The 22,321-nt window shown below is 37.5% G+C and overlaps 1 protein-coding gene across 8 annotated transcripts in view; it reads left to right on the top strand.

Annotated features, from left to right (window-relative positions):
• The first annotated feature begins 7,668 nt into the window (after positions 1 to 7,668).
• Positions 7,669 to 22,321, top strand: part of Pam (peptidylglycine alpha-amidating monooxygenase) — a 126,465-nt gene continuing 111,812 nt past the window's right edge. For all 8 annotated transcript variants that reach the window (XM_028755689.1, XM_028755688.1, XM_028755687.1 and 5 more), the window contains exons 1-2: positions 7,669 to 7,740; positions 17,698 to 17,785. In XM_028755689.1, the coding sequence (XP_028611522.1) occupies positions 7,701 to 7,740; positions 17,698 to 17,785 (128 nt within the window). In that variant the 5' untranslated portion in view covers positions 7,669 to 7,700. The remainder of the gene's footprint in view (positions 7,741 to 17,697; positions 17,786 to 22,321) is intronic.

Genomic DNA, 22,321 nt, shown 5'->3' with positions numbered 1-22,321 from the left:
TAGAGATACTGAACTCATAGTAGGCACTCAAATTCACATCGGTATAGATGCTATAGCTTGAGATAGAGCGGGGATAAAATGGCTGCTTGGGTTCCATCATTATCAAGACTAAGAAGGCTTATTGCAAGATGGAGGCCCTGTATGGTTCAGTCTAGACCAAATGTCCTAGAATCTGAGAGCAACGTTCATAAACCCTACAGTCCAGAGGCCAGAGAGTCTAGGATTCTGATGGCCAAGTGTGAGACATTACATCCTAGCTCTGAGCAGGAGTGAAAGAGACATTAGTTTATCTTTTCTTTTGTTCTTTCTGGATCCCTAATTGACTAGTGATCTTCCACATTGTCTATATCTAGATCACTCAAAATAACACAGAGATTACGTCTACACCCACACACACATGGGTTAAGGTTTTCCATCTCTTCCAATATTCCTTAATTCATTAAGTGTGAAACAAATCAGCCTAGACAAATTAAAAATATTGAAAAAATATTTACAACCATTTTCTTTCTGTAATAAAATATTTTTGTCAGAGCACCCTGACCTCCTTCAGTTCTTTTCCTTTACTGCACTGACAGACACCTCAGCCATCCTGGGGTTCTTGGTGTCTCTGTGTAGAGATCAGTTATTTACACGAGAGTGTGAAGAACATATTGAGCTTTGTGGACCCTTTATGACTTGGGGTGGCTTTTGTGTGTTTGACCAGGAGTTGGTAAACAGGTTATTACCTACTTTCTGAGTTGCTACTTACTCTAAAGCACAAAGAATGTTTCTGTTATGAGTTGGTTCTACTTTTGCTGGGCATTATTTTCATTATCTATGTTATGGGCTATATCATAAAGATTCAGTACAGGCACACACACATGCACACACACACATACATACCATTAAGCAATGTTTACACCACCTTCCTTCGTTGACTCATTATTTTGATAGTTGTTGCTACTTAATAACAGTTAACTATGGTAAGCTACCGTAAACTATGCTATATGCAACAGAATATTTTTTTCCAGAGAGCAGACTCTTACAAAGCCAGAAAACTGAGCCACGTGATCTATTTAGAAACCCATTTTGGTCATTGCACTCTCTAGTCTTCCCAGTAAAGCCAGCTGGGGGAATTCTTCCTGCCTGCACAATAAAATGATATTATCCAATCAGGATCAAATTGTCGTGTTCAACACTAGAATGTGAATGGTACCTTTGGTTTCCCAAAACAAAAATTACTGGTTTTATGTCAACAGCTTCTACATGTAATAGTATACAGCTGGTTTCATTTGTCCCATAATAATTTAAATAATCACTTGGCTTTATTAGCAGCTCTTTCCATAGAAACTATTGCATCTCAGTTCTTTGAAAAGACAAAATAAAAATGAAGACTATTACTGGTTACTTTAAGATGGTCACTATCTATATAAGTCCTCATGTTTCAAAATACTTGGTAATCAAATATGACAGGAGTTCCTAAGCAGTAAGGTACCCACCCTGTATTTTTAGCATATCATTTTCTTTTTCAGAAAAAAAATCTGCTTTTCCTGTATAGTTCCCAATGGCCCCAGTAAAGAGGCATCAACATCATCATATGTCTCTTGACTCAGAGATGGCTGATACACCAACAGATAGTGCTGGAAGGCGTGTCTATGTAGATTCCTCTTATTTCTCCCTTTTGTACATCTGAGCCTTGTCCTAGCAGTTGGAATTCGGAGGACTTTGCAGACAGTCCCCTGGCACTAAGCTCTGATACAGTGTTCTTCCCATGTTGTGAAAACGAGCATTCAGGACGATGACATATGGAAGGTAGGGAGTGGTGGGACAGAATTATAGAGGCCTCCTCCCCAGGACTGTGTGCTCAAATGAAAAGGCTATTTCGGTGGACAGTAAGGTCCTCTGTTGGTGTCTTCCACGAGTACTAGGGAGAAGCATTGAACTGAATTATAAATATGTGTTCAAATGACTTAACTTTGCAGAAACACAGTTGTACCGAATGAATAGCTGTGGGTCTGTTCCTGCTCACCGTCTTCTATCATCAAGCTGTTAGGAAGCATATACAGGCACTATGGGGAATTCAGGGGATTTGGATTAAGCTTCTTAAGTTTTCATATGTCTTTGATTTTCTTTTGGCTTCCATTAATCAGATAAGCAATTGAAAGTGCTTTTTTAAGACTGATAATATTTTTTAAATATTAGAGACATCTGAAAATAGCACTTAATCGCTCTTTCTGTTGTTCGCTTTGTTTTTGTTTTGAATCAAAGTCTCACTATATAACCTTTGCTGGCCTGGGACTTGCTAGGTAGACCAGGCTGAACTTGAACTCAGTGATCTGCATGCCTCTACTTCGCCAAGCTGGGATTAAAGGCATGTGCCACCTCACCTGGATTCCCTTACCATATTGTAAAGAAGAATGCTTTAGAAAAATAAATATGAATTTTATTTTATCACATGTAAATAACTGGTTTTTTTCTGCAAAGAAGTTGCTCATCTTTCTTAGCTTCACTTCCATCTTGAAAAGAATTCTGTAATTAACCTATTTAATGGTTGTTACCATGGTAAATATCTAAATTAGAAACTTCTCAAATTAAAAAATAGGCTCAATAAATATTCTCTCTTTTATGAATTGTCATAGGCTAAATTCTGACAGAATCTATTAATCACTATTTTTTTTACCTTTGTATATTCCTGTATGTGTGTGTCTGTTTGCATATGTGTGGGTATGTGTGTATCAGGATGAACTTGTGAGATTCAGGGACAATATTTGGTAGACACCTCTCTCGGTATGATAGGTGGATCCTGAAAATTGAACTCAGTTGTCAGGATTGACAGTGAGCCCCTTCCAATACTGTTGAACAGCAAAGGCTGTAGGAGATATTTGTAAATAACTAGTGTTCTTAATGTTCATCATTTTAAAAGCATAATTGGTTTTGTTGGCCATATCAGTGATATGTTCATTTATTTATATATTGTGAGAAAGGATCTCTTTATGTTATTCATTCTGGCCATCCCAGAAGTCACTGGGATTGAGTCCAAAAATGGCCTCACACTTTTTGCAGTCCTCCTGTCTCCATGCTCATGAGTGCTGGGATTGTATGTGTGAGCCACCACACTTCTCTGCGCTCACTCTTTTTATTTAACAGTGTACAACCCTCTTTTCCTGATGTCAGCGGGTACATGGTTTCATAAAAAGTTGCTTGATCAGTCATTCACAACATAGTTATAGTGCTAACATTTCAGCTAAAAGTACATGTATTATTGGTGACCTACTATAAAATTAATGTTTCAATAAAAAAATTATAATCAGCAACATGATGTAAGAGTTTGACAAATACCATTCTCCGACCAGTTCTCCAAACAAATTACAACTCGGGAAAAACAAAAACACTATTCAGTTACCTATGAAGAAGTTTAATTTTAAATATAGAACTTAGTCTTTATAAAAAGCAGGGTCATGAGATTTTTTTAAGGGCAAGTCACAATCATAAATTTAAATAGATTAGAGTTTAATGCCACCAAAATGACATGAATTTTACCTCACTATCTGTGATGGTCTTACAGGCATAAACAAGAAGGGTTTTAATCTTATTTTGACACTAACTACCTGGGTGGCCTTAAGTGGATAAACCCAGTAATCTTTCTGTTAAAAATACAGATAAAAAGATGTACTGTTTGCTAGGACTACTTACAGTGCACATATGAGAGTGAAATGAAGTAGCACTGTAAAGAATGTGCATACTCACATTCTAATGACCTAAAGACCACTGAAAATGTCCATGAGTCACCTTTAATCATTCAGCTTTCCAGGTGCACCCTGAAAGTGGTGAATACTTCATGTTGTGGATTTTGGACTCTTACCTTAATGTTAAGTACCATGCTGTAGTAGCACATATTCCACAGCAAAATATCCTGTTCCTTTTACAGATATTACCCTCACTTACTTGAACTGTGTGGTTTTCAGAGCTTCCAACCAAAGATGAACTATTGATTTGCTATGCTGGGTTTTACATGTGCTCTATTTTAGAGAAAAGACATACAATCTTTTCTCCATGTAGAAATTATCCTTTATCTTAAAAATGGAGCATAAGTAAGATTATGTGCATCAGACTATGATGGTTCATGGTTGAGATTGATACTGTTATAGATGTTCTCTCCCAAAATAAGATATTGAGTAAGATATTTGTCTTCTGCCCACTTCATTTTCTCTTTCTTTCTCTCCTCCATTCTCTCTCCTGGACTTCTATCTCCTTTCCTGTCTTCATCTTCTTTGCTTCCTAGGAAATAAACAGTAGAAATGCAAACATTTTCATTGTTAAAGAAATTATAATCTTAAGAATGTAAATCCATGAGACAAAGTCATCCCCAGGTTTTTCTGATTTTTAAGTTGAGCAGCTGATAAGAGCAAGGATCTGATATTAACAACAGTTTTCTATATTTTGTGCATTAATGTATATAATCACATATCAAGATAATTCGGCTGCACCATTTGATGTATCTATTTTACCCAATAGCAGTGCTATTCCAGAAGGAGTTCAACTGGATTATAACCAAAGACTAAACCCAACAATTTTATTGTCAAATCATAAAGAATTTTGGTTTCATTTGCATTTTATCCCATTCTTTTGGGGAGTTGTTATAAATATATGCTTAACTACTTTAATGTACATTTGTTGCTATATTTGCTTTTAAGTCCTTATGGGTCCCATCGCTTTGGGTCATCTGTGATGTGTTGAATGAGTTGCTGTTCTTGTGGCATTCCAAGGCCTGGTATGAGTTAAAGTGAGAAGGATAGATTTCCATTGTCATGACTTCACACTTAGGAAAGCTAATCCACTGTAAATGAAGTGAACTTTGCCAGAACAAAAGGGAGACAACCTTTTAAGTTTGGGGTATGCTGACAACTATGGAAAGATTTTCCCTCTGTAAGTAGGCCATCTGGATTTGTTAATGGGCATGGCCAGGAGGAGAAATAAGCCTGTTGTATCTATGGCAGGCTGCCTTAGTGAGGGCCAGAGCAGGCAGCAGGGGCTGAGCAGTACTCTACCAATGCGAAAAGACAGTTTGAGAGAATAGATTTACATCTTAAGAGGAAGAGGAAGGAAGTAGAGTTGCTTTTCGAAGTGCCTGGCTTAGTAGGCATCCAGCCCTATGTACAAATTTCAGGCTGGTACAGACAGTCGTTCTTGTTTGTAGAACGAAGCAGTCTTCTTAAGAGATGGTGTAGTCAGTCATCCTAACGGTGTAGCACTTATCTGTGGAATGTGTGTTAGTGTTCAGTCAAGTATCTTGTATGTATTTATTGAGAGGAGGCAGAAAAACATGGTTTGAACTGAGAACCTGAAGTCTTTGAAGGCTAAGGTTGTGTCTAGCTGAGAAGAGAATTCCCAAGAGCATCACTAGAATCTGATCAAGAGGACAGTTTTGTCTGTAGAACGTCTAAACTTTAGATTGCCTCAGTTTCCCCATCTGTAAAGTAGAGATAATAATAGTACTCTCGTTACAGCAGTGGCACATAGCACAGTCTCAGTACATGTCTGTTATTTTCCTTATTAGGCTTAAAGTGTAAGGACTGTGTCTGTCTACCATATTGTTTTGCTTTAACTAGCACAAGAGATGGAAGGCACTAAGCTCACGCTTGGCACACAGTAAGCATAATTCTAGAGATAACAGCAAAGGCTATAGGAGTCACAAATATATAGGTTCTGAATTTCTTTGTAGCTCATGATGTCCACATATAAAAATGATGTCAAGATTACTAAGTTTAGAATACTTGTGTTTTACAACATCAGTTTTATAAAATTATAAAATGGCTATGAATAAATTTAGTCATGGTTGATCATGGTTGTAAAGTGCTTAGACACTACTTTGTGTGTACATCTCTTGGGTTCTATATACAAAGCTCATTGCTTCAGCCTTTTTGGGCCTTCACCTCACTGTATATGCTGTAACATTACCCAGTTCTTTCTCTCTTCTTTTTTTATTAGTCATTTTATTCATTTACATCTCAAATGATATCCCCCGCTTCAATTACCCCTCCACAGACTCCCCCATCCCATTCCCCTTTTCCTACCTCCCCTTTGCCTCTATGAGGGTGCTCCTCCACCCACTCACCCACTCCCATCTAGTAGCCTCCTATGCTGGGGCATCAAGCCTCCACAGGACCAAGGGACTCCCCTCCCATTGAGGTCAGATAAGGCCATTCTCTGCTACATAAGTATCTGGAGCCATGGATTCCCCCACCCCCATGTATACTCTTTGGTTGGTGGTTTAGTCCTGCGAGCTGTGGGTTGGCCAGTTGGTTGATACTGTTCTTCCTATGGGGTCCCGGGCTCAGTCCAGTGGTTGGCTGTGAGTATCTATCTACATCTGAATTGGTCAGGTGCTGATAGAACCTCTCAGGGGACAGCCATACCAGACTCTTGTCAGCAAGTACTTCTTGGCATCAGCAATAGTATAGGGGTTTGGTGTCTGCAGGTGGATCCCTAGGTAGGGTGCTCTCTAGATGGTCTTTCCTTCAGTCTCTGTTCCATTTTATTTTTTGTCCTTGTCTTTCCTTTGGACAAGAACACTGGAGGTCACCACCCATTTCCTAAAAGAGTCTTTAAAAAGTGAAACCATTCTTTCAACTGAAAAAAGTGTCATAAACAAAAGTAGTAATGGTGACCAAATCATATTTTTGTAATTTTTTGAATTTTATCATACTTTTTTTTGTACTCTAACCTCTTTGTTTTCTGAGACAGAGGTAAAAAAAAAAAAAAAGTAGGTCACATGCATGCTTTTTTGCTACTAACGGTAAATTTAGAGACACACAGATGATCTGTATCCGGATTGCAGGGCTCTGTTGATTCTAGCACTTTGCAACAGTAATGTATGAAGTATGAATTATTAACTGAGAGCAGCTACCTTTGTGTTATCAACTGTAGCGAACACTTCGCTGCATACAGATTCCATTTCAGGTCTTCTTCAGAAACATGCTCTCCTTAAGTTGAAGCTTTTATTGCTCAATTTTTCTTGTTTTGTTTCTTTATTTTCATTTATTGTTTAGAAATAGAGTCTTTCTATAATGTGCAGGCTGCCCTTGAACTTCTGGACTCAAATGGTCCTCCTGACTCGTTTCCTGAGCAGATGGATGTATAAGCCCACACCAGCACCCCTGGCTTACTAAAGACTGTAATGTCGATGCATGTGATATTGAAGCAACAAGAGTGCCAGTTTAAATAAGGGAAAAATAACTGCAAAAGAAAGACTAATTTGACATTATGTTGGTTTCTTCAAAGAATTACATGAAAATTTAAAATAGAGTAATTGTATGCGATATATCTCTAAAGCCAATTTTTTTGTGGTAATTAAAATATTTATGCTGAGATCATAACTACCTCTTACTCTTTTGAAATCAGATGCATTTTTCACATTTATAATGTTATCTTTTAAATGTGACCTTGCTAGATTTATCTTCCATGATGATGACCGTTATGCACAAGTTTGAGAATTGTTTCCAAAAGCACCATAGGAAAAAATGTAGTGTATCTAAGTTTTCCACCATTAGCTCTTCTGCTAAGGAGCTGACCATCCCTCAGCAGGCCTTCTGACCTCACTGGAATACTTCTAATATCTTAGATGCCAAGTATTTAAGAGTCATCATTTCATTCTGGTTCTTAGGCATTTAACATGGATTTTATTATATTTCTCTTTTTAACAGTCTGACACATACTTCTGCATGTCTATGCGTCTGCCTGTGGATGAGGAAGCCTTCGTGAGTAAGTACTCTTTGGATCATGGGGGAAGGGTGAACAGCTATTTGAGATTGGTAAAAACTTCTCTTTGATGCTTATGAGTGTATTAATCTTCTACTGTCAATTTCCAAAATGCATTTATCATGCCTGATGCGAAAGGAAACTATAGGCAGCCACTGGAGACAAGATTACAAACTGCATCAGAGAGATTCGTGAGGAGGAGTAGTTAAGACATTATGTGTAGATGCCAGTGGTTACCAGTGTTGTGTGGTCCCATTTGTACAGTATTGGCTATCTGTCCGTATCTGGATTCTTAATTCCTCTGCATTCGGTGAAACTATTTACCTAATGATCTGTGTAATAAATAGACTATGTTTAGAATCAACATTAAGAAGTATAATATTTTACTCATCAGATAGGTAGGTGGATAAAAAAGAAAGGAGAGAGGAAAAGAGGGTGGGAGAAAGAGAAAGAACACACCCTCTCTTATATTGTATGTTAAGCAGACTTTGAAATGACAGGTTCTTCCTTGACATGTCTTTTAATCACCTAGGAGAAGTGACAAGACACCATCTGTTTTGGTCTAGATTGTTTTAATTTAAGCTTCCCTGATGACAGACTTTTAATGTTTAGGTAAGGAATGGGATTGAAATTATTAGTGTCCATTTTTTCTTTTTGTTTTTGTTTTGTTGTTGTTGTTGTTTTCTGTTTTTCTTTTCTGACTTAAAATGTTGATATTGGGAAGTGAATGGTAATAAGTACTCTACTTTAGTCCCATGCAACTAATTTTCAAGTGGGCTGCCTGAAATGGCTATTATGTGACTACTAAAATGTGTACAATGTAGCCATGGGGCAGCCTGAGAATGAATTTTCATGAAGTGCTTCCCACAGGAATGTCCATTATAGACCTGCAAAGCCAGAACAATTTGCATGGCATTTTTTTCCTCCACACTCTGGCTGCAATAACGATGACAAAACACAACCTATAACAACACTCTATCCAGAACTGCTCAGTAGTTGATCCCTGAGAATGAGAGTCACTCCACGACAGGCTGAACATTGCCTGGAAGGTTTTGGATGTAGTAGCTTGACATTACCGAGAACAAGCTTAGGAGAGTCAGTATTCTCCAAGTCTAAAATAAGTAACTTTAAAATTAGAAAAACAATTTACATTTCTAATTATAGTTCTTGGAGTAACCCCAAATGTAACTTAAAATATATTCATTCATATCCTGGCGCAGCCTAGGAGAGGATAATAGTTACCTATAAAATGGATTTTTTTTTTTTGCTTCACCAGTATTATATCTTTCTCTGTTTATGTTCAGGGGTAGTTTTACTTCCTCCCATTTCACACTTGCTTTATGGAGAAGGCCACAAGGCACACCTGTGTAAACACACTTGTCATAGGTCATGGCAGTATTAAGGGTTTTATGTAAAACACTACTGGTTTGTTTCTGGAGGTTGGCAGTAGTGTATGGTTTCAGGGCTGGTCACTCTAAGGACTATAAATACACTCTGAAATGTGCTGTTTATTAGTGTGTCTACTTTCACATAATTTGAAATGTGAAGCCCGTGTAACTATATTCGATCAAGCAACTGAATACTCCTGGGGAACACATGAAGTTGTGTGTTAGAACCAGGATACTAACATTCACTTATTGTCATAGCATCGCCCTCCTAAGATTAAAGTGCTTCTAGTTCTGAAGTCCTCACACAGTCTTCTGTGATCTGAACACTTTTTAGCATTTCTTCCTTTTTTTCTTTTTGCCAGAAGGATTGTTTGCATGGTACAGAATTCCTTACCTGTTGGAGAGAGGATTTCTATCAGTATGAGTCTTTTGATGAACTGTCCAACAGGTAGCCTGTCACCAACATTAGTAGTAGAACATTCAAAGTGTAGAATTGCTAGCACCAACTGGTCATTTCTGCAAAGGCCTAAGAAAGGGAAGGGCCTTGGTGCCAACATTACATGTTAGACAGGAGACTGCATTATGTTTCTCAGAGTCCCAAAGTAAAAGCTGTGTTGTATGCTGACTACAGCTTCGTATTCCAAGGGAGTCTCATGAGAGATGAGCTCTGTATTTTTTGTGTTTTGTTTCAGATTCTGAATCTCAGAATTTATCTTTTCCAATAACTAAGATTTGATAAGACTCCTTTATTAGATTAGGTTGGACATTTTTGTTTGCCTTTTCATTTTAAAAAAATGGGTTATTGCAGCTCTATTTGCTCTTTGTTTTCTTAAGATGAATGGCTCTTGAGGAGAGCATCCTCTCTCCATGTATATTACACACAAAGTACCCACACATGCATATGCATACACTATACAAAAAATAATAACTTTTAGTTTCATGTTTATGTGACTTATATAACTCATTTAAAACAATACACTTACTTATTGAGAAGTGCCATGAATACATCATAGAATTAGTGTACATACATATAGCATGCTTACATGTGTGTGTATAACATCTATAATCTATGCTTAGACTCATACTGAAATAATATATTTGAATTAAAATAGGTATTCTTTCTAATGACGATATGAAATTTTATATTTTGAACAGAATGTTCTTAAAACATTGTCTTTGTTTGTAAAAAGAATTCAGAGACTTGCTTGAACTGAGGTAAGATAAAATCTGCATTTGACCACTGAACTGAAGCGCTGTCTAAAAGGTGTTTTACAGACACTCAGAGGAATTGGCTGTGACAGCAGCTCACTCAGCCAAGAAATTTGACTGTCATCTTCATCCACTTGCTTTCCCTCACATGGGTGACCAGTAAATAAATGTGTCGTTTCCTCAGTGAATGATGGCAGCTCCCTACCCATCAGATCACACTGTACAGATGTTGCTGAATTTAGAAATGAATGAAATTAATCTAATGGTTTGTTGTTTCTCTTTGTCTTTTGCCTTTGTGTTGATTATCAAGGCACTTCTAGTGCAGAATTGCTCAGTTAGAATATTTCCAAATGTGACTGTTCTTAAACAACGTTTGTGCTGGGTGAAAACTATATAAATAGTCTGATTTTATTAAATCACAGAGTATACTGTGTCAGGGAAGACCAAGGTCTAGCAATGCTCAGTGCTTAGATACACATTTTATGGCCTTGACAGCAGTAAAGAAAAAGGTGCGTGAATGAAAATATGTGCGTGTGTGTGTGTGTGTGTGTGTGTGTGTATGAAAATATGTGCGTGCGTGCGTGCGTTTGTGTGTGTGTGTGTGTGTGTGCATGTTCCTGTGGTGGCAGAACGTTCAGATTCCCTACAACTGAAGCTATAGGTCCCCATGTGTCATTATGAACTTCCTGATTCCAAACAGATGACAGGGTATCTTTTCCTTGCTTACTAAAATTTTATCCAACATAAATTATATAGCCTTCTGTCTCACAGATGACCAGTGAGATCCTCTCACCAGAGCAAGGATGTCTTTAATTAGATATAAAAATATGGTCTACACCGGGGAAATTCCCAAGAGGAAACTAGGCAAGTTTTGATCAGACTCTGGGAACTTGGCCTATTTTCATATATCTAGGAGTGAAGAATATTCCAGAGGCCACCCAGAATGAGCACCCAGGAACACACTGAGCCCAACTTTGAGCAACATAGAAGCAGGGGGGGATAGGATAGGGTTCCTGGGTGGGGGGCAGAATGAGGAAAAGGGATAACATCTGAAATGTAAGTAAAATATCCAATAAAAAAGTTTTAAAAAAAGAAAAGTAAGTTCCAACTACACCACTGCCTTCAAAGGCTAACCTCACCATGTTCTGGTTACATGATGAGGGGTGAGTTAACACACTGCTCTCTTCAAGACACATCTGTTTGTGAAGAAGAGAGTCCTCACTTATAGTGTCTTTATTAGAAGTAACTGTGTGTCTGGCAAGGGGCACCGCCTAACAAATGTTGGCAGGTATATTGCTGGGAAGAAGGGTTGTATTATAGAGTGAACAGGTTGTAGAGGTTGTGAAGCATCTTGAAATCTGAGGTCAGAAATAACCCATTATGAATGGCCTTAAAAGGCTAGAACGGGAGTATAGGTTCAATTCTGTAGGAAATGTGTCTGGGACCACTAGAGAAATAACATACAAAAATAGAGCATAGTGATGCTTATACCATTTTATGTCTTACAGCTTGGATGATAAAATCTATTTATTGATTCTTTAGTTCATTCTCCTATTACCATTCAAGGCAGTTTCTAAAGGCCTGTCATCTGGAAATTTAATTCCTTCTTTATACTGAACCCTTTTTGTTCATTCCTCAGGATTATTCCATATGGAATTTATGTTCAATGTGTTTTTTCATTAATTCTCCATTGCAGCTGATAGCCCTCATAACCTATGTTTCAGATTCGTTATAAATTGTACATCGTTGTCAGTATTAGTAAGTGTTAATGGCAGCTCCCTGTTAAGCTTACTGTTTTGAAAACTTTGTGTAGAAGGGCCTTTAGTCCAGGATTGCTTGTGTTTTGAGGCAGCTGTTAGATGATGGGTATACCTCAGGCTATCTCCACTGACAACAGACTACAGTGCTGGGATCTTTACACTTGTATTCTTCCCTCAATTGCAATATTATGAGCATTAAGTTTCATCCCATATTTAAATTACAATTCAGAACATTAATATCTTCCATTATATTCTTTATTTTATGGATATGAAGAAATGCTTGTGGGATTGATACTAAGAACTGAGGGCTTTTCTTCAATAGTATCTCATATTATTCAGTTTCTTAGGCAGTACACTTTCCCAGTTCTGTTGAGTATGTCTTGAATCACTAGAATATTAATATAGTAAATAATTTTAGTTTAATTTTTTTACTATTTTTGAGGGGGAAATTGCCATGATGTATGGAGATCAGAGGACAACTTCTAGGAGTTCTCTTTTTACATTCTAGGGATCAAACTCAATTTGTCGGGCTTAGCAGAATGCCTTTGGCTGCTGATCAAACTCTACTATACCTGCTCTTTATTGTGCTTGCAGACTTAGTGAAAAGCCACTCCATGTGTTTGCTGGCTACACCTCATCCAGAAAAAAAAAAATGAAATAACATAATATAGCATAGAGTTTTAGGAATCATTTAATAGGGCTGTTAAAGAAATCTCAATTTTTATCTTTAGAAATTATTTTTAATTTTGTTTACAAAGAAACGTCATTTTTTTATACCATATCATTTTTATTTCATACATGGAAACAACCAATGTAAAAACAGAACAATCTGAGACTATGAGATATCAGTGTCTGGAGGAATGTCTAGGGACAGAGAGGAGAGGAGGATAAACTAGAGTATTTACAAATAAATATAATCAGTACACAACATACTCGCTAATAGGTAAATCTTATCAGTTTGGATAATTAAAATTTGCCAATAATTATATCTTCAAATAAGAAATACAGCTTCTATCACACAATTATTTCCGTATCACTGAATAAATAATTGTATTTCCCATTTTATCTTCCTGTATAAGAGGACATAAGGCTCCTCGGTTACATGTGTTGTGGTTGTTTTTATAAAAAAAGAAAAAAAATTAGTGTGGCAAGGGCTCATTAGGTATACAGACATTAGTTTGTTTGTAAAATTAATGCTTGTTTTCTGATAGCCAGCATGAAACCTTAAAAGGTCAAGGGAAGCTAACATTTACTAAGAGTAGTTAACCAAAACCAGGGTATGTAGTCACAGTAGAATATATTCAGCTACTAAAAGTGTAGCTGTAAGCCTACATTATTTTAGCAACAGATATAACATAGGCTGAAAAGTACTGTTAAAAATATTATTTGACAGCATCAGTAATATCCATACTATACTAAAGAAGCCATTTGTTTATACAGAATAATTCCACTGAGAAGAAATAGAAACAGACTTAAGAACAGGTATCTCAACAGTTTTACACACATGCACACACATGTACTCACATACATGAGCCCATGTGTGCACATGTATTCAATTGGTGGTTTTCCTCCAATTCCTGTACTTAACTAAAATGGGTGATGTAGCTATTTCCATTTGTAACAGGGTTCTTTATATGCACATGGATATCTTCCAGGTCGCTGGTTCCTCCAATAGGCTGAGTGTGTTCTTCTGAGTCTTTCCACATCAGGAGTTTGATATATCCAGTTTGACATGTAGACCTAGAAATGAAAATCTACTTGGAAAGGAAACATGGGGAGAGAACCAAGTGTTCAGTGAAAATGTCTCCCAGGTCACAGTTTTAGACATGTTGATGGCCCTGACTGTAGTCTGCCACTAGCTAAAGGAGACTACAAGTCCATAGAACTTCAGGCCGTTGGAACAGACTTTGCTTAGAGCGCCAGAAGTAGAACTCATTGTATGTCTTTCTTATGTTCTCCCCACACACACTGTTGTCTTTCATTTTGGGTGACATCATCCTCTGGGGAGTCCTCCAACCTGTATATTTTCACTGTCACCTCTTACCTTTCATTGATGCATATCTGAGTGACTACCTCTTCATCTTTTTCCTTCAAAGGGGTTTAGTTCCCAGGGCTTAACCTATGCAGTTTTCTCTGCTCATACACACCAAGTGATTTTAAGTGTTAGCATCCTTCCTGGTAAACCACTGCTACCTTTCTGCCCACCTGGAGGGCTGACAACAGTTGCTAGCTGATGAGCCTTAACTTCGTTGCATGCTCAGAAGACTGAGGTCTGAGTGAGCTGTCAGCCCTCCACAGCTTTGTTTATCCTTCCTACCACAACAGTACAGGCTCAGGGCAGTTATTTCATTATTAGTTCCCCACTCCTCCCAGGGATCCTTTTCTTTCTTTAGTAAATGATAAGACATCAGAGGATTAGAGAAAAATGGAGTGATTTCTTTTAAGATATGATTTTATTTTTTGTAAATTTTTTTCTTGTTCTATGGAGCTCTCCAAAGCCATGTGTATGATTTCTGTCCAGTGTACTTTAATCCTATTCACAAGGGTTGGAGACTCAGTATTTCTATAGGAAGCAGGAGTCAAACCAGCCCAGGAAACAAACCTGTCAAACTCTTTCGTCACATTTAAATGGAATTTTCTAAGCACTATGTTATTGTAAGTCATCCAGTGTTTGCATTAGGTTTACATTTCAATATGACTTGTTTTTAAGATGAAGGTACTCTTCATTTCAGTTTGCAATGAATTGTATTCTGAGATATAATTATAAAAATACATAGATATATTTTTCATTAGGATTTGAAGAAAAGCTAACACTTTGTTTTGCCTTGTGTGTCTAATTTCTTTAGCATTTAAATTACATCTTGCATTTCTGAATGACTATATGAGACAAGAGGAATACATTTTTGTGGGGAGGAGGTATTTGTTTTAGGATAAATAGTTTTTATGAGTGGGAACTGTGGGATTTTCTTTTGCCACTGCTTAATAATAGATTTTTCTCATTTTGGAAGCAAAATCAAAATTATATCTAGTTAAGGTTTGATGTAAAACAAATAAGTAGTACTTATAAAAGTGTGTCAGAATGAGTTTTCAAAATAGATGGTGAGAGAATTTCCCCTTTACTGCAAAGGATGGCAGAAAGTCCCGTGTCTAAGCGGGACACCTGAGCATGCTCAATCTCTCTCTCTCCTTGTAAAAGGCAAGGCAGGGCTTACTTTTGCCTTCATGAACAATCTCTCTTATCTGAATCCCTTTATAAAATTATTGATTGCACACCTTTTTCTCCAAAAAAAAAAAGTATTTTTTGCTTTGGTTTTTGACAGAAGCCTCACAGCATTAATATAAAACAATCCAACTGATGTTATCTAAAGGCATCCTGACAGTTCAGAGTTTTCTTTGTTCCTTTGTCCTGAGCCTTCTCCAAGGTTCCTACTTCTGTCCAACCCACAGCTCCGTATTTAATCTGAGTGACTCCCAAATGGAATTATTTATCTCTCTCTCCTCCCTCAACCCCAGGAGTCACACCCAAATTCTAGCATTGACTCAATGGTAGAAACCCTCTCTAGCCTTCATAAGATCATCTAAGGGAATGAAATTATACAAGAGCCCAGAGGGCAGACTCTTATTTGAAAGCCATTTACAGATTTCCACAGTTACATGTTTTGACTGGAGCATAAGAACAAAAGCGGGAGCTGGAGTAATGGGTCAACAGTGAGGAACACGTCTTGTTCTTTCTGAGGATCCAAGTTCCATTCTCAGCGCCCACATTGGGCAGTTTACAACCACCTGTGACTCCAGCCCCGGAGGATCTCATACCCTCTATTGATCTCTGTAAGCAACTGAAAACACATGTCATATTTACATAGACACACGTAAGTAAAAATAAAAATGGACCCTGACTGGTTCTTTGGAGGTTCTAGCAAGGGACCACAGTTACTCGTATACTCTTAACCAAAGACTGATCCTCCTTTTTTCTGGAGCATGCAGCTTCTGGAGGGATACACATGGGGCAGCAAGGGAGGAAGAAGATACACAAGTAGCCAACCAGAGCAGCCGAATCAATGCTGACGATCAATGGGTGGACAGATGTCACAGTGAAGTCATAGTCACATCCTTTTCCCTCTTCTCTTGCTAACCAATTTTGAGTTTCGATGAATTATGAGCTGTCATCACTTTCAATTTATTCCTTACGTCCAAAGCAGCTTCCATCTCCTCAGTCCACTGTATTCTTTGTTTGAGAAAACAGAGTCTCAGGTTGTAGTAAGTCTGTGTTCTTGGCATCCTCTTTGTTAGCTTTATAAGTGGTGGTATTTGAGCTGTACGTTCTTATTTTCAGTGCAGTAAATGAAAAGCTGATGCTTTCCCATGAAAACTGTAGGTTAGCTTGGCAGAGAGCATGCTTTCTGAACTGCCATCTCTACACGTCCCATGCCACAATTCGATATAGAAGGTTTTCATTTGTTAATACTCAAGTCTTACTATGCATTTTAGCAACAACTGATGCTTTATTAATTTTTGTCTGGGAGCAAGATAAAAATGGGCAAATGGTGCCTTAAGACACACTTGATATTAAACAGCTTAGCATTTTTGTATGCACTGGAGACACATAAGTTTTTTTTTTTTAAGCTGGAGGTATTTTTCACCTCAGTTTGCAATGAACTATACTCTGAGATATAATTATAAAAATATGTAGACATATTTCATATATATACATCATAGGTAGCATTTTGAGTGAAGACAAAAAGGGACAAAAACCCCATCCATGAAAGGGAGGCTAAGCTTAATATCAACCATTGATAATACAACTGTGAAATCTGCATCTGTGTTCTGCATTAGGTTTTGCTAATTGTGATGTGTTCCACACTGGTTTTGTGAGAAAAGGAGGATTGGGTTACTAATAGGTACTAGCGTCTTTCACAAGTGCACTGATTTCACCTGGGATAAAATTGCACTTCTGTTTTTCTAAAGATACATTTACACATTTATCCCCCCCCGTGTGTATGCGTGTGTGTGTGTGTGCATGCACATGCACATACATATATGTGTGTACTGCATTGTGCAATGACTGCTGCTATTGTGATTTAAGGTGATACAGATATGTTGTGAATCCTTCTGTTCATGTTTTGACCACTCGCTGTGACTTCGGTTTTACTGCATCATTGGGCAATGGTTTCTGGTACACAGCACTCTGCTGAAAGTGGGAAGAAATCTATTGTGAATAAATAGCCTGGAGCTTTCACATCATACCCTCATAAGGCATTCACCACATTAAAAGGGACAGTTCATTTTTAAATGTGTGTGTGTGTGTGTGTGTGTGTGTCTGTGTGTCTGTGTGTGTGTGTCTGTGTGTGTATGTTAATAGCAGTCTTCACTAGCCTGTATTATTTTCTGTTTTTCATATGCAATAGTTTACTATATTCCTAAGTCAAAATTTAACTTATACTCACCTTAAGATATCATGGTGTTTTATTATGAAAGCATCAAAGCGTATTTCTGTATAGATATTCTAGCTGTTGAAAGATATGCTCTCCTCTGACATTGCCACACACACATATAGCTTTTATTCATATTCAACATTCAAACATTGTATTGTTTTCTCCTGACAGTTGACTTCAAGCCTCGGGCCAGCATGGACACTGTCCACCATATGCTGTTGTTTGGATGCAATATGCCCTCGTCCACTGGAAGTTACTGGTAAGGAAGTTACTTGGTGGGCTCCCAGCAGAAAACCTGTGCTGTTTTACAAGTCCCAAGTGTATTTATGTAAGGATTTTACAGATGATTAATAGGCAAATAACAGTGTTCACTGACATCCCGTGGTTATCGTAATTATTTAGTCCTCTGTTCAGTATCAGTCTTTGTCACAGATTAAATGTTCATACAAAGTGAATTTAGATTATTGATATTCTGACATCACTTTTTGTACAATTCATGGTTCCATCCAAAAAGCACTGCAGTCCTGTTCATTACAGGTTCTTTGGTCCCATAGACTGTGCTAAGTTATTTGTAGGTATAATTTTATTTATCCTACCTTCACTTCAAAGCAAGCGTTTCTATACAAGTTTTACAGACAAGAAGCCATAAGTTCGGGTCTACTAACTTATTCAAAGGATCAGCTGGCTGTAGCACAAAGCATACCTTAAAATGTATGATTCCAAAGTCCAAATGTATTCAATTTGACCATATTGTCCAATGTTTATTTAAGTAACTATTACAGTTTATGAATGATTTTAATCACTCTGTTGAGCTTTCTATTGTGCCATGATTAATCAGTAAACCATTCTTAAATGCCTCTTCTAGAACAGCAGAGGATGATGTGGGGGAAGTTCTATAGTAAACGTGTTTTCTACCCCTAGAAATATATTCTATAATTATGTCTTGAAATTTCCCCTTTCACTGTGTTCTTCAGTGTTATTGAAGGTCTGCGAAATCTGAAAAATACTAATATATTCTAAGCCTCCTGCTTTTCACCGACAGTTGGGACCATTGTCAAATACTAGTGTCCAGAATGACTGCCATTTTTAGCCATGTACCATGGAGAGGCTTGTTTTGATATTCTGCTCCTCCATAATCATGTAGACCAATTTCTCAGGTATCCTAATATTAATTAGTCTGATGTGAGGCTTGTAGCAACTGCTTTCTAGTCATTTTTATAATAAACAATTGCAATATGTATTTGAAACTGGAAAAAGCATGGGCAATTAGTGGAAATCTCCATAGACCAAGTGCCATCAAAGCATTTGTTAATAGACTCAAGTTATTTGATGTAATGGGCATATCACATAGGAACCAACCTAACATGATTAGCTTTACATAAAAATGGAATCAGCAAATCACAGTTAATACCCCTTGGTATCAACGATATTGTTTTATCTCTTTCATAAATTTTCATAAATAAAAATTCTCCACTAAAAGATTATTCTTTGACAGTCTTTTCTGAATCTTATTCAACAAATTACATCCTTTGTTTTGTATGCTGTAAAAATATCCCTTCTGCAACTTGCAATATAGTCTTTTAGTTTACAGAGTGATTAAAATAGCTAGAAAGAATATAAGCTCTTCAAATGTGCTTTGGCTTCACCTTGCCTGGGAGGACTGATAAAACCCAACAGCACTTAAAAGCCAAGGCGATGATCCTATCTGCTAAAAATTATATAAGCAAAAGTTATGTTTGCCATTTTCATATCAGAGGAATATCAAAACAACCACATTCTTTTGGCATTTTAGATATTTATTGGTATTCCTAGATGTACTAGTTTGAAACTTTACTTTTATAGAAACTTTATATATACAATATACTGCCAAAGGGTTTCAAGTTCAGGGACGGAGCCATCAAAGGAAATGCTGGTGAAAGTGGAATTGTGGGATGATTTGTGTCTCCGTATGTTATTTTGCTAAACTTATTGTTCAAAAGACAACAGTGTAAAAGTAACAAGCCCACAGCCTGATTCCCTTGTTGGCTACTGAGCCTGTTAGGTATATTGATTTTAGATTTGTGCTTGGTCAGTATTAAACCCCCTTTATGCTAACGTTGCATAATTCTGTAAGGATGCATTGCATACCTTCTAGGAGTCAGCTGAGAAAGGCGTGACTACCAGGCATTGGGGACGTGCAGAGGTTGGCTCACCTCAAGCACATATCTGCTGTGCGTTGCCGATGTGATGCACCGCTGACTAATTAGAATTTTGTGTAATGCTGAGTCCACATCATTTTAAATGTAATTTAAAATACTTGCCTTGTAGCACATTCCCATTTAATCTATAGATTTGTAATAATTGGCTGTGTAGCCATAAAACATGAAAAATAATTGATGCTATTATTCATCTTCTTTTAGCCAAGCCCAAAGTCTTCATTTAACATTTGGAAGTAGATATAGGAGCTGTTGGATATGCAAAGTAGAAGACACACATCAAGCTAGGTTGCTGCTGTACTCACTTTGGCTTTACAGTCTAGCCTTGTATTCCAGTTAATGTTAATAGAGAGTCTTCTCTCCCGGATTTGGCAGGCCCCATTCCTCTCTTTTAAAAATTAGAATTCATGGCACTTCACAGGCTGAACACTTCTAGGTTGCTTCAAAGGACATTTTCCTTCCCAGCGCCACTGCTTCGCAAGCACAGCATGAGAGAGAGCCTTTGGATGCTTTCTCAACATGTGCCTACCTATCCTCCCACCTCGAGCAAAAATATGCCAGTGTGGAAAGTTCTGTATTCTTTGAGTAACAAGATTTATCATATTCATTTTAAGTTGCAAATCTAGCATTGGACTCTTACAAAATAAAAGGCATTTAAGTAAAAGGCTTTCCAACTCCCACATGTATTTTTCAACGGGATATCTGTACTGATTACTGATACTTAATAATATCAGTAACTCGTTTACGATCTAGGAAACTCTTCAGGGAGCACAAATCTATTTTGACAATGTGTAAATGCCTTTTTTTTTTTTTTGCCAGTCAAGCTTGGATTTCTTGTTTTCTTTGTGCTGGCGAGATCTCCATCTGTCCACCTCTCCTTGATCCCTTTTTCACATGAGATTTTGCTCTCGTTACTAGCTCATTGGCAAAAAGGCATGCATCTTTAATATAGAAAGCGTTTTTTCCCTGAAATTATGAAGTTATAACTCACCCGCTGTCTTCAGGCAACACTTATGATATGGAGGCAAAGAGCGGCTCTGATGTTCCGCTGCCGAGCTGCCCTCCTTTGCTCTCGGTAATTGCCTCATTCTACTGTTCATTAAAATATATTTACAGTTATATTAAGTTTACATGAAAACAGTAGACACAGCATGAAGCAGTTTTCATTATACAGTCATTTTAATTTTAAAGTTTTTTTTCCCCTTCCACAAGCATTCGAGTCTTTTGTGTCTCGTTCCAAATTAGCAGCTCACACTGTTAATGTGTCTAGTTAATTATATGCATGTGCACTTGAATTGCATACATTGATGTGAACCTTTTAATATACTATGGGGTGGTCTCTTTATAGTTCGAGTGGGCCTGATGCTCAATTCCAAATTAACATACCTCTGGAGGATGCAAATAGGGACCAGTTGATGGAGCAGCCTCTCTGATGACCCACGAAGGCAGCAGTACCTTTCAGATGTAACCTAATACCTCTGGTTGCTATTTGTTAATGTAGAAGACAATTAACCACACCTGGGGACCAATGGCGAGGGACAGGGGAAGGCAGCAGCAAAGTGGGCAGTAGTATGATTTGCTGGCATTTAAGATAATAGTTTTGAAGTACTTTTAAAAAGATTTATCTATTTTTATTTTATGTGGCATGCCTGTGTTCACTTACATGCATGTATATGTACCGTGCTCATGCAAGGTGCCCCCAAAGCCAGAAGAGAGTGCTGGATTCCCTGGGGTCACTATTACAGAGGTCTGTGAGCTGCCACATAGGTAATGGGAACCGAATTGAGATTCTTCAGAAGAGCAGGGAGGTCTCTTAACTGCCAAACCACCTCTGTGCCCTGGAGTGCTTTTTCTATTAATATTATTTTAATTTTTTTAGAATATGTGATTGTTGGGTTCTGCAATTTCCATTCTGCTGAGTGCCGATTGTGGTCCTTAAACAACTTAGAGCAAACTGAGATTTTGTTTCCTCAAAATATTGGGTGAATTGGGGTGCTAATGTAGAGAACAGTGACTACAGATACCAATTATGTGCCATATACTTCAAAAAGATAAGGGGGTTTGTTTCAAAAGTTTGATAAATGTTTTGAATGTTCCAGGGGACACATGTGTGTAACCCAATTTAAACATCGAACATTTCATGGCACCACACTAATCTGAACAATTTTATTTGTGTATCAGTTAAATTGCTTCCATGACCCAAAACACCATTATGACAAAAATGCAGAATAATATGAACTGGAAAAAATACCAAGCCATTAGGCTGTTAGAGTTAGTGGACTTTTAAATATATCACCAGCTGTGAACCGCAGTATGGTTGTCTGTGCGTAACTGAAACTATTTTTAGTTCTTATAATTAATTTTTTATTTTAAAACTATTCCTAGTGACAAGACCAGCTCAACTTTAAAAATCGAAGAGGGCTGCTACAAGTTGTTTGATGTTTTTTTTAAAAAGGGAGAATCCCAGCTGGCTAAAAGAGGCCATTTCCAGCTGCTCTAACTTAGCATCCTTCTCAAGCCAAAGCAGTAGAGTGTCTCACCATCCTCGGGAGAATTAGCTTAAATTCCTTTCAACTGCTTCTATTTATTAGCCACCTGCT

The sequence above is a fragment of the Grammomys surdaster genome, unplaced genomic scaffold, assembly GCF_004785775.1.
Source record: "Grammomys surdaster isolate TR1022 unplaced genomic scaffold, NIH_TR_1.0 126076, whole genome shotgun sequence".
Taxonomy (NCBI): domain Eukaryota; kingdom Metazoa; phylum Chordata; class Mammalia; order Rodentia; family Muridae; genus Grammomys; species Grammomys surdaster.
This window is presented reverse-complemented; position numbering and strand designations above follow the sequence as displayed.